This window comes from Pelobates fuscus, chromosome 6 (assembly GCF_036172605.1).
Source record: "Pelobates fuscus isolate aPelFus1 chromosome 6, aPelFus1.pri, whole genome shotgun sequence".
NCBI lineage: Eukaryota > Metazoa > Chordata > Amphibia > Anura > Pelobatidae > Pelobates > Pelobates fuscus.
Window position 1 is genome coordinate 271,175,071 of NC_086322.1, and position 13,641 is coordinate 271,188,711.

The window sequence follows — 13,641 nt, forward strand, 5'->3', positions numbered from 1 at the left end:
TGGAGGTTAACTGTGAGAACCAAGTTTGACTTTGCTGTTTTAAATGTGCGTAGAGCCACTTCTCATTGATTTACATAGGGTAAAAACTAAAAGGACCACTACACCTAAACTACTACTTTGAGATGAAGTGGCCTGGATGCCGATAGTGGTCCTTTAATGCATGTTATTGGGGATTTTTAATGTTATATTCATTAATGTATTTTTTTTTGAGAAGGGACAGAACGCCCTTGGAAAGAAACAAGATATCTAAGTGTTTGCAATAGTGTCCAATCTACTCTCACTATGACCCTGGTAAGTAGTGTGCTGCAAATTAAAACTCACTATCACACACTTGTGAATTACCATCGCTTTCTCAAATGAGCCAAAAGCATACGGGAGATCCAAAACAACAGTAAATGCAACAAACAGGACTATTTACTAAAAAGTGAGTGGTCATAGGAATTAATTCATAGCAAATTGTGGAAAATTTTAAATAAAATGCAAACTTTAAGGAGATATATAGACAAATAGAATTTGGTTTTAGGAAAGGTAAAATTTTGCTGGCGATTTATTATTATTTTCAAAGCCACCTTTTCCTCCTTTGACAAGATATTATACTATTTACCATCCCAAGCTGAGCCTGTCCCAGATATTGGAGAGCGTACATCAGCCTGTGGGGAGAGAGATTATAATTTGATGTTATTAACAAGACATCATAGACAGGCTCAGCCACCTGTGGCGACTGACGTCTCCCTACCTGCCTTCCAGCTGAGGCTGCTGCTCCCCACTTTCTTGGCTCCTATGCTCCTGCTGAAGCTGGAACGTGGGCATCTTTTCCTGGACAATCTTGATATACGGGATTAGAGGACGGAACAACTCCCCATCTTTCCTGCGCCATCGGATCAACCTGAAGATCAGTGGCTCCCCCTTCAGTTTGTTTAGTATATTGCCAGCCTGAAAAATGTGTAACATTAAGCCGGTCAGATGTTCCCTTGGCATCCATCTTTAGAAAGTACAGCCCTTTTTGTGGACCCTAATACTCCAGCCTTACTTTTAATTGTAATCTATATCCTTTTTTTTTGTTATTTTTTTTCCCTAGAAACTTCAAAGCTGTCGACGTGTCTAATGTAGCGTGGTGTGTCTTTAGTGCGGTCGGGATGCCTTTGGGGGGGTCTCTCTTGCACTCTTTAGATTGGTTAAAATGCTCTACGATGGGGCGGGGCCTGGCTGCTGCCTGAACAGGACGCAGGGTGAGGGAGCTCCTCAACCCTAAAGCATATATATGCTAAAAAAAACAGCAATCTACCCCACAACCTCACCCAGCAAGGATCTACCTTGTCTCAGAAGCAAACAGGCAGCATTGGTGTGAAAACTCGATGGCGAAACACACCCGCGGTGAAGAGGGCGCCTTGCGGCCTACTAATAGATACCGGGCGGGAGACGCGGGCGGTCTCCTGTCCACTACTCGACTCGCAGGCAGCTTGGGTCTCGCTTTCCCCCCCCTCTGGGCCGGTGGGGGTCATCCCGGTCCCCGCTGGGCCACATGCCAAGGTCCTCCCGGGTCGATGTGAGCTGCTACACAACAAACAAAATACTGTGCAGAGACACCTAAGATGGCGGATGCGCCTATGACTCGAACGTGGGTGCAAAATCCAGCCGACCTTACTGAAGCACTAGGTCAATTTGAAGCACGACTGGATGCAGCCTTTGGAAAATTCTGGGCCAACCTAATGGAGCTGATAAACCGAGCGCCTCCTGTGGCGCCGCCACGGGTGAGAAAGCAGACACTAAATGAGAAGAGGCAAGAGAGACCCCCCAAAGGCATCCCGACCGCACTAAAGACACACCACGCTACATTATGCCTTCCTGGGCCTAGAGTCACCCGGGGAATACCCCCAAAGCACAGACCACGCATGCAGGAGAGAACAACGAGCCGAAGCCAACGTGGTAAAGCTCCCTGTAACTTCCCGGCTGGGAACAACTTGGACTCAAAGAAGACCCAAGTTAGTGGCAACAAGGTGCAGGCTCTGGAACAGGCCTGGGGAGTACCTCGCTCTCAACCAACAGCGTGGCTTGCTGCAGGGGACATTGCACGTATGTAAAACAGGTGCCCAACCAGGGAATCGGCAGGCCTCATGACTCTGGGAGATGGCTGCAGGCCGAGATCAGTCACCGGACAGGGACTCAAGACTGCTAACCCAGCGGTATCAAAGCGTATAACAGCGTATATGTTTTAATTTGTTTTATTTTCTTTTAAGCTTGTTGCCACCTATGCTACCTATCTCTTAAATGCAATAACTAATAGCCAACTAGCAAGCTAATGTATCGACAGTATCTATTTTTCTTTTGTGTCTTAAGCCTCAGTCCATAACCTGTGTAAAAAGCTTGTCAATCTTATTCATTACTATTAGGCGTAACACAAGACCTGCAAATCACATTATAAGCATAAATGTACATTTTCATGTTACCCGAAGTTCTATGCATACCTAACCTAGCATGTCATAATATACTAAAAACAAAAAATGTGCAAGATATCTCCAAGCCATGTTTATGTGACATCAAATGAAAACCGAGCTTGTGAAAGCTATTGTGGCTGTGCAAGCACTGTTGTAACTCTCATGCACAACAAAAAAAAAAAAAAAAAAAAAATGCTCTACGATCTGCAGGAACTGAAGCAATGTCGTAAAAAAAAACTATTTATTGTGTGCAGTTATCTGAAGCCTGGTTCAGCAGGTTCCTGTTCTAAACAAGGACCCAGTAATATAGCAAAGGGGTCTGATTTTGGTTAAGAAATTACCTAAAGTGTCCTTAAAATAGCACCACCCCAAAACACACCCACCAACCCAGCTACGTGGCCTCTTGTCTTTCTCCAGAGTAGAATAGCAATACGGTCCCAGGAGATGCCCAGTCTTCTGGTCCATTATTTAATAACTATTGCCCGCTCTATGCTCAGTCTCCTTGGCATGAAGGGGGTATTAACTTTGTTTTGAATTTTACAACTTTATTTTTAAATTTTATGTAGGCCCAAAGACCTTTTCCATCGTTACTTTGCTCTGTCTGCATGGAGCCCTCCATGAGTTCACATGGATTATTTTTTTTATTCTTTATTTTTGTGCTTTGTTAGGCATATCAGCATAAAAAATTAGTACAAGAGTTCAACATTTTGTTCCACAGAAATTTTAACAGCCAATGTGGTAATAACAGGTAATTTCGCAGCATATTTTTTAAATGACAACAGCAGGTGAGGCGACATACCCGGGGTGGGTGTGTTGGTAACAAGTTAGATGGTTGTTGTGTCTACCCCTGGGATACTCCAAGTATGTGATTGCTAGTTGGATCCATTTTTGTAGTTATGTTTGACTTGTGAGCGTAATTGCGTGTGTGTCAGGTTTGGTCAGGTGGATGCGTTTGGAAGCCCATATGTGCACCGTCATGGAGTATATGATATGAACAAGCACTTTGGATTGTCAGGTGTGAGTGTTACTCCTATGTGTGCAGTATATGCTGTGGCTTCCAATTAAGACCCCTAACCCTTGGGGTGGTGGGGGGGGGGGGGCGGAGGTTGCTGAATTGCGAAAGCCTCCTTCTCAATGTTAAATGGGGGGGATGTTTGTTCTCCCCTGTCACGTAGATAAGTCCCTATTGGGGTCTGCGCAGTGCTTGCGCCAGAGAACCTATAGAACATATATAAGAGCAGTTATTAAAGGAAGTTTAGTGTGTACACAGTTATAGATATAGATAACAAAAATATAACACAGCAACATTATATGCGGCCCTATTGGCTGCAGTGGTTATTGTGGCAATGGCTTGTGTGAGCCGTTTTGGAAGTTCATGTGTGTAAGTCCTGCTGGTCTCGTGCCGGTGTATCTAGAGAGGGTCCTTCTTCGGGGTCCCCGTTTTCCGAGTGTCCGGTCAGCGTTGCGTGGTTCCGTGGGGGTTGTATTCCCAGTGCGCGCAGGAACTCCGGTGCCCCAGCCGGTGAGGTGAGGGTGTGGGTAGTCCCTTGATGGTGAACCAGCAGTGAGCCTGTGTTCCCCACCTGTATGCTATTGACGCTTTGCGGAGTGTGGTTGTAATTGGACCGAATGTTTTGCGCCTTAGTAAAGAGGCTCTTGTAATGTCCTGAAAAAACAGTAGTTGGGCGCCCTCAAAGTTCAATGGCGTTTTTCCTTTTAGTGCAGTCATAATTTGTATTTTATCGTGGACTGTTATGCAGTGCAAAATGACATCTCTGGGTGTATTGGGTGAGATTCGGACTGCGCTTGTCACTCGGTAGATGCCGTCCAGTGTTATTTTCCTTGCAGTGGCCTGTGGCAGTATAGTAGAGAGCAGGCGTTGTGTGTAGCGTGGTAGCTCTTCTGTTAGGACTGTGGCGGGGACCCCCCCTAATCTTAATGTGTGTCCGGCGCTGTCTGTCCTCCATTGACATTATCTGGGCGGCCAAAACATGCTGTTCCGTCTGGAGTTGTTGTATGGAGTTTTGAAGGGTGCCTACCGTGTCTTGGACGCTGGTAATATCGTCCTCGGCGACTGACCCTTTCTGCAACCTGCTGGATGTCGGCTTTCACTAGCGCGACGTCTGCTGCCAGCAGTTTCTGTATGTCATGTAGCAGAGCTTTTAGGTCCTCTTTAGTGGGGGCTGTGTCGTCCTGAGGTTCAGGTTGTTGTGCTCGCTCTGTCTGCAGGGCCGTTGTGGGTATCGGCTCGCCTCCTGCCTTTTCTGGGGTCGGGTTAGCACTGGGCGGGCGTGTGGTGTTTGCCAAGTCTGTTTGCTCGGGTCGGAGTAGCATGTCCCCGATGTCTCTGACCTGCAAGCTGGTGCCCGCTGCGTGCTTTAGTGAGCGACGGCCCATGGTGAGTGTGTCAGAGCCCTGGTAATAGGGGGAGTGCTCCGGGTAGCTTCCGTCGAGGTAGGCCTCAAGGTTGAGGTGCGGCGGTGTGCGGTAGGCCGCAAGTTTTCGCCGTTGCCTGGGTTGTTTGGGAGTCTGGAAAAACGGCATCGGTCGATGCAGTATGCTGTGTTATGCAGCAAGAGTCGGTTTGTAGGGCTGGATGGGGCTCGGGTAGTGGGATTGATGGCAGATTGTTTCGTGCTTGAGGGAGCTGGCTGAGATCGCGTCCGTTCAGGATGGCTGCCAGGCTCCGCCCCCCCCCCCCCCCCCCCCGCATGGATTATTTTTTGTGCCTTAAAATTCATAATGAATTCAAATGGAATTCCCAAAAACTGCCACTTTAGCGAATCACTTTCATAAGTCGTTTTGTGCGCCATCTACAAAATTCTATTTCAGGCCCACACAACCTGCGGCCCCCTAGATGTTTGAAACTACAACTCCCATGATCTCCTGGCTATCAGCCATGATTACCTGGCAGTTTCATTCATTCAAAAAAAAACAAACAAAAAAACACATTGGCTTTTGCTGTTTCATTAAATCAATCATGGGCATTGGCTGTTTTATTCAAAGAATCATGGGCTTTTTAGTTCAAAAACCATCTGAAGGGCCTGTTCTAGATTATACCAAGGTGTAAAAATATGATCTCGTGTTCAAATTGCTAGTACTATTGAAAGCATGAACTAAAACATTATAAAAAGATTAACAAGAAAAATAGTGAAAAAAAATCCTTTAAATTTGTGTGTTAATGTAGTGGGAGTTTGTGTGTGAAATAGCGTATTCTTAATAGATCATATTAATGTTTTTACAACCTACTCAGACATACGCCTCAATTTAATATTTTTATACAAGCTTTTAAAAATATTGTTTTTCAAAATATACAAATATGGAGAAAAAAATATTTATGTAGGAAACCTAAAAAAAAAAAAAAAATCTAAATATTGAAATATTAAAATACTTTTAATAATATTAGATAATTTAAAACGCTTGTACAAAAATATTTGTTATTTGTTATAGAAAAATCGTTTTGATACCTTGCTGTATCACATCAATATTTCACTCTTACATACACAGGACCAATTCATACACTGCTAGTCTGACTTAGGAACTAAATCCGCTGTGACACCAATAGTACATTATTAGCATTTATTCATAGATCATCAACATATTACACAGTGCCGATATCTTAAACTACAGCATTCAGAGGATACCCACACATATGTGTAATTTGGATCCTAAACTCATGCTCAGACTTAAAGGGTTATTCCAAACACCATGACCACTTCTGCTTTTTGGGTATGAGGCTGTATTACAGCATTTCTGCTTGAAACATTGCACATAGAGATATTTGCTCCTTTTGCCAGGGACTTGTTACACCCCTTTCACAAGTGACTTAGGTAGTTCGTAACTCTGTTCTAAGCTGTCTAATGGCAATTCTGTGCAAAAATCCCATTTATCTCCCACATTCTAATCCCACTCCCTCCCTAGCCTTATCAGCTCAGAGCATTGCATGCTTGCTGAGCTGGTCAAACGGTCCAATCAAATACTTCCCTATGAGAAGCATTTGATTGAATCACAGAGTGGAAGTGAGTGACACAGCAAGACTTCAGCACAGGGTATGAAGGGTCCTCGTCCAACATTGGATTCCAGGATTTACGCAAATTTTTATTTAAAGGGACACTCCAGGCACCCAGACCACTTCTGCTCATTGGAGTGGTCTGGGTGCCAACTCCCACTACTCTTAACCCTGCAAGTGTAATTATTACAGTTTTTCATAAACTGCAATAATTACATTGCAGGGTTACCTCCACCTCTAGTGGCTGTCTACTAGACAGCCACTAGAGGTCACTTCCTAGTTTCTAGCACAGGTTTCCTGTGCTAGAGCGTCGCTGGACGTCCTCACACTGTGTGAGGACCTCCAGCGTCGCTCAAAACCCCACAGGAAAGCATTGAAATGATTTTTCAATGCTTTCCTATGGGGAGACGTAATGCGCATTAGGTCTCCTCGGCCGGTGGGCGAGATTAGTCTCGCCCCCGGCCGACGTAATCACAAGGAGGAGCGTCGCGGAGGCGGAGACAGCGGCGAGGGACATCGCCGCTGTCCCAGGTAAGTCACTGAAGGGGTTTTCCCCCCTTCAGTAACCGGGGATTGGGGGGTGGGAGGGAGAGGGACCCTCCAGTGCCAGAAAGACGGATCGTTTTTCTGGCACTGGAGTTTCCCTTTAACTAATAAAGAAGGGTGAGGGGGCTATAAAGAAGAAAAAAAAAAGAATTATGCAAAAGGTTTGGAGCAACCCTTTTAAGAAAGACAAGACAATGTAGCAACTTAATTTCAGCAAAGTGGTTATAGTGCCTGGAATTTTCAAACAGTTCAACGCTGAAGCATGGTTTGTATGAACTGGAGGAAGGCAATACCTCCTGCAGGAGCCGAACTACAGGCTTTAGACTAACATTTAAAATGGTTTAAACACTGAACAGAGTGATATGAATGATAACAGTTGACTCCAGGAACCATAACCACTTCAATATTACAAAGTGATTATAGTGCCCAGAGTGTCCCTTCATCTTATAAATATTTTTTTAATTTTATCATAAGAAATGGCAGTTCATTTTTGAGCACATGAATATAGTTTAAATATACACAAACTAATACACTGAATATTTTAATTCTACATCAAATGAGCCAGTGTTTCTTTAAATAAGACTAACCCAGAGGATCACTACTAATCCATGTTCACAAAACCCTCCCCCTAGTAAAAAGCTAATTTTCATCGTACTAGCTATAAATATATGTATTATTATGTTAATATTTATATAGCCCCAACAAGTTCCGCAGCACTTTACAATGGGTGGACGAACAGACATGTAGTTGTAACCAGACAAGTTGGACACACAGGAACAGAGGGTTTGAGCGATCTGCTCAATGAGCTTACATGCTAGAGGGAGTGGGGTAAAATGACACAAAAAGGTAAGGATAGTATTAGACTAAAGAGTGGAATCAGTCAGGAGCTATAAACAGTTTAATTGATACGCTTTTATGAAGAAGAAGTTGGGTTTTAATGATTTTTTGAAGGAGTGGAGACTGGGTGAGCATCTAACGGAGGAGGGAAGCGAGTTCCACATGAACAGTGCAGCTGCAGCCCTCAAGAAATCTTGAATGCGAGCATCAGAGGTGGAAGTATGGACAGAAGATAGACGTAAGTCTTCAGCAGATCGTAAGGGCCTAGACAGGACATACTTGTGTATTAGGTAAAGATAGATAGGTGGGAGCAGCACTATGTAGAGATTTGAAAGCAAGAACCAGAATTTTAAATTGAGCCCTATTTCTTACAGGAAGCCAATGTAGGGACTGACAGAAGGGTGAGGCATGGGAGGTGCGGGCGGACAGGAAGATGAGCCTCGCCGCCGCATTCGTTATGGACTGTAAAGGAGCAAGCTGGGAGCATGCAAGACCACTGAGAAGCGGATTACAGTAGTCAAGGCGAGAAAGGACAGTGGAATGGACCAGCACCTTAGTCTCATCTGGCGTTAAGTAGGGGCAGATGCGCGCAAAGTTTTTGAGATGGAAGCAGCAGGATTTGGCGATAGACTGAACATGATGCATGAAGGAGAGGTTGGAGTTAAAGAGAACACCTACATTCTGTTTTCAGAAGTGTACAGGTTGTATCCCATAAGTCTCTTGACATGCCATTAAAGGAACACTATACGGAATGTTTGTAAACAATAGGCACCAAGATACTTCCGGGTGGCAGAACGCAAGCGGCTTCCACTGACAGTCTCCTCTCTTGAAGGTATTAACAGTCACTTTACGGCCTTAATTCTCTGTGGTAATTTTTACTACAAACATTACCCAACATGTATTGGCTCTACACTTCAAGTGATTTTACTGAGAGGCAGTAGTACCAGACAAGGCTTTAACTACAGAGGTTCACCTCATTACCAGCTTGGTCTGGGAATTACACCGAGAAATGTAGCTTCACTTATAGAGACTCCACCCTTTTAAACTACATTTCCCATGAACGCACCGCAGCGGTTTGGAAAGCGTGGGAATAGTGTGGAACGTTACAGTCTCCCAACGTGTTGTTTGGCTGTAAAATCGGACCGTCCATCCTGAACAGCGACCTGTCTCGCTTGGCCGAAGAATGTGAGCGCATGCTGAGCTCAAGGGCTGACTACCTGCATCTGGATGTGATGGACGGGTGAGAGGGCTGGCTGGGCTCAGGGACCCTGCAAGGGAGGGCTGCATTGAATGTGGGGTGGAGAGTACTCACTGGGCATGGGGACTACAGAGCACACAGTGAGCATGGGGACTACGGAGATTAGAATAATATTAGTTAAAAATAACTGAATGCAGTAAAATGATGTTGTTAGGCTGGCTAGCTGCAGCAATTGCTCCACTCTACACTAACATTAGGATGAACGGAAGAGGGGGAAAAATAGTAAAGTTAAAATAATCTGTTTAGAGAGCAATCCTATTCATTGATCAGCTCTTAAATAGCATCTCTGCACCAAGAGCTTTCCTATCACACTGGAAATTCCGGCCACATGCTCTTATCAATAATGTTGTACAGCTGATTCACAACCTACACGCAACCAGTTCTATAAGCAGAGTACAGCCTTCATCGGAGAACGCTTCGGCTTTTGCCACCCAGAAAAACTTGTTATTGTTGTGACGTCCTGGTGAAAGCTTGTATAAGCACCAAAACAACTCTAGCTTAATGGGATTGTTTTGGTGTATAGATCATGCCCCTGCAGTCTCACTACTCATTTTTCTACCATTTAGGTGTTAAATCACACAGTCTCCCTACACATTTCCTGTATAGAGAGATCTAATGTTTGAACTTCCTTTATTGCACAGTCTGTTTAATTTCTTTTTTATTTATTTAATTCTTAATTTTCTGTGCGAAATGTAATGCTTTTACAAACTTTTGCCGCAATGGCTATAGTAAAATATCAACAGTGTAACATGGTACAGTTAGGGTATATTCAGGGTACAGTCTGTTTAATTTTAATAGCCTTCAAGACCTAGCAGGAGCCTCTTGTGTGTGATTAAAGTTGAACTAACAGAACAGAAGATATACACTCCTAAAGTAAACACACTGTGCTGTCAGATATGATTGAAAATTAAACTACTTTCCATGCAGGCTGTGCGAGTCACACCCATGGTAGGTGTGGCTAGGGCTGCATAAACAAAAGTGATTTAATTCCTATATGGCAGAGAATGGAGCAGTGAGACACCAAAACCACTTCATTATGCTAAAGTTGTTTTGGTGTATATGGTATCCCATTAATAGATATGCAGATTGCTATACCATTTCAAATATTGTTTGCATCACAAAATGCTTACCTGCCCATTATATGCATTTCGCATTGACACTCCATTAATTTCATCAATGACATCACCAGCTAGTACCACCTCATCCACTTCAGCCTGACTGTCAGGGAGCACCTGGATGACCAATACACGTCCCTCCAAGTATCTTTAAAAAAAAATAAAAATATATATTAATCAATAACTGTAAACTTATGTCAAAATGTGTTACAACTGTAACTTCACATCTGATAAGGAGAAGTGGTACCTAGTCACAATGCGACGGTGTTAAAAATAATATGCTCAGGTGAGTTTGCCAATCAAAAGCCAGTGCCTGGCTGAGGGCAAAGTTCGTGTGTCACCATGTTTGACCCTGGCATGTGTAATGCGGCTTACTTAATTGGTTTCTAGGTTTTCAATATAAGTCAGATTAGTTGTTCTCGTAGGAGCACACAATGAAAAATCAGCTTCTGGATCACTAGAAGCACTTTTCAATACTGCAAAGACTGGCGCTTAGAGCATCCAGAGCCCAAGCTCTACATAGACAGATAGTGATAAAACATTTCTTGTTACCGAGGGAGGTAATTCATTGTTCAAGTGGAACCACTGACAAATTGTTTCCTGTAGTGAATCCATTCTATCCTGCTCTAAATCTTCCTGCACGCAAAGGCTTAAATCCTTAGTAACCATGCTCAAACTATCTGGCCTTAAATAAATGGAACCCTTCAGTGCTGGAACATTCAAATAAAGAATATAAAAAGGTGTTAGGGGGCCTCGGACCACTTCAGTAGCAAAAAGGACACCTCTCAAATATACATATTAGGCATGAAGTAGTGGTGGGCTAGTGAGATGGCATGGTGAAAGTAACATATGGAGGAGGAAGGACTGCAAATAAACATAATCTTCCACAAATCTCCTACTAATCTTCCTTAAAATACTACCTTACATTCACACTCACTGACTGTGCACATATAGCCTCTACATTTAAAAAACACACTGACACTGCAAAGAGTACCCCTCCATTCACAAACACTGACACTTCACACACAGAACTCCGGCATCAACCTTCACACACAGAACTCTGGCATCAACATTCAATGACACTGTACGCACATAGACCCTGCATTCACAAATACTGAACCTTCACACACAGAACTCCGGCATCCACATTCAATGACACTGCATGCACCTATACCCTGCATTCACAAACACAACTCCGGCATCCACATTCAATGACACTGCACGCACATAGACCCTGCATTCACAAACACTGAACCTTCACACACAGAACTCTGGCATCAACATTCAATGACACTGCATGCACCTTGATCCTGCATTCACAAACACTGAACCTTCACACACAGAACTCCGGCATCAACATTCAATGACACTGCACGCACCTAGACCCTGCATTCACAAACACTGATACTGCGCACAAAAAGCCCCAGCATACCTTCATTGAAACAGCATACACAGAGCTATGCATTCACACTTACTGAAACAACATGCATATAATCCCTGCATTCACACACTGAAACTGGGCACAAACACACACAGACCAAAAAAAATGTTAAATAAATAATTACACTCTCAGACACTGCAAACATAACATCCCAGCACTCACATTCACTCTGACAATCCACTCAAACACTCCCTGACTCGTGGGAACTCTCGATAAAAATCCACGCCTGCATAAGCAAATACTGAATCAAAAACAAAACACTGTTCATGTGGGTTTCATGTTGTGAGCAAGAATTACACACAAAGCTTAAGACTTCGAATTTTGAAATATATTAGATATGTCCTTAATACCTCCCTTATCCTAATAATTATTAAGCCCGGAGAAAAAGGTTCTTACTTAAAAATTGAATTATGCGAAACCCTTCTGTGCTTCACACAGACACAGAGAGGTCTAAACGGTTTCTGAAAAGTCCACGTTTGCAGCCAAGCGTTTAAAAAAAAACATTTACTGTTTTGGTGCTATATTCTTAATCCTTCTGCAAGATTCTACACACACAATGCACATAAAACAACAATAGGTACAAAAGTAAAAGTGCAAGGCTGTTGAGGTTAAGGTTGATCGAATATATCTTACTCTCACAGAACAAGAAGAACCAGTTTGTGAGATTGGCAGAGCCCTCTCGGGGATGGTAGGATTAATTGGAAGCAAGGCCAATTTTATATCCTGCAGAGGTGGGGGAGAGCAGGAGGTTGCAGAGTATAGAAAGTAGGTGACACCCTTGGAAAACATCCCACTAATCTAAATCTCATGTGTCAAAGTGACTGATAAGAGGTAAAAGAAAGCGGCCACATGCTGGGTGTGTTCCTGGGAAGTGACCTCTCTTTTCTTACATCCAGAAAAGGTCTGTTACAGGTCTGTCAAAACTGAAGAACACAGGCCCTTAAAAATGCTCTTACAGCCATAAAGCTGGCAAAGCATCATGGGAGATGTAGTCCACAACATCTGGAGTGACAACGCTTGCCCCTGGTTCGCCACATGAAAGTGAAAATAAAAAATAAAGTTTTTGCTTGACATCATTTGAATTCAACACGGCAAATCTATGAACTTGCAGAACTGAGGCTGTCAGATTTGGAATTATTTGGGATGTCACGGGAAGGAGCTATGGTTTGGTACAGGGGTAGACTACCTTTGAAATTCCAGATTCTGAGGACTACATCTCCCATGATGCTTTGCCAGCATTATGGATGTAAAAGCATTATGGGAGATGCAGTCCACAACTGTTTTACATGTGCCTGTATCAGTGGCGAATCCAGAACCTGATCTCGGGAGGGGCACTTGTAGATTATTTAAATAAATAATTCAGGCACAATAACCACTACAGCTCAGTGTAGTAGTTATGGTGCCAGTAGTGCCAGGATCCCATCCCAGAGTAAGTAGTCAAACCGTTTAAGAACAGTTTGACAACTTACCTGGGGTCTGCTCAGATATAGGGCATAGGAGCAGTGGTATGTGTTAGGGGGCAGTGCATGTGTGAGGGGGGGCAGTGTGTATGTGAAGGGGGCAGTGTGTATGTGAAGGGGGCAGTGTGTATGTGAAGGGGGCAGTGTGTATGTGGAAAGTATATTAATATTTAATAGGTTGACATTTTGTTTTTATATTTTAAGAATTTAAAAATATAAATAAAAATGTATATTTCCAAATTATTAAAATATAGCGCTAAAAAAGCATTATATAAAAATCAACCTATTAAAATAATATACTTTTGAAAATCTCAAATAATTTTAAAAAAGTTTATCAAAAAATATCAAAACATTTGAAAAACCTATCCAGAAATATTAAATAAATTGAAAGGCTTCTCAAATTAATATTAAATTGAGGTCTATGTTAGGAACATTGATTTCTCACCTTAGCACCATTCCTAGCTCTCTGCACGGCACAGTCTGATAAATGGCACACACCTATGGAAACAGGAGTTACAAATAATTACCAAATACCAATAT

The 13,641-nt window shown here is 43.1% G+C and overlaps 1 protein-coding gene across 1 annotated transcript in view; it reads right to left on the reverse strand.

Annotated features, from left to right (window-relative positions):
* Positions 1-13,641, reverse strand: part of LOC134614882 (uncharacterized) — a 32,638-nt gene that overhangs the window by 4,550 nt on the left and 14,447 nt on the right. Inside the window, exons 6-9 of the mRNA XM_063459128.1 lie at positions 13,547-13,599; positions 10,216-10,348; positions 737-933; positions 605-650 (exon numbers count right to left, since the gene is read on the reverse strand). Coding sequence (XP_063315198.1) covers positions 605-650; positions 737-933; positions 10,216-10,348; positions 13,547-13,599 — 429 coding nt within the window. The remainder of the gene's footprint in view (positions 1-604; positions 651-736; positions 934-10,215; positions 10,349-13,546; positions 13,600-13,641) is intronic.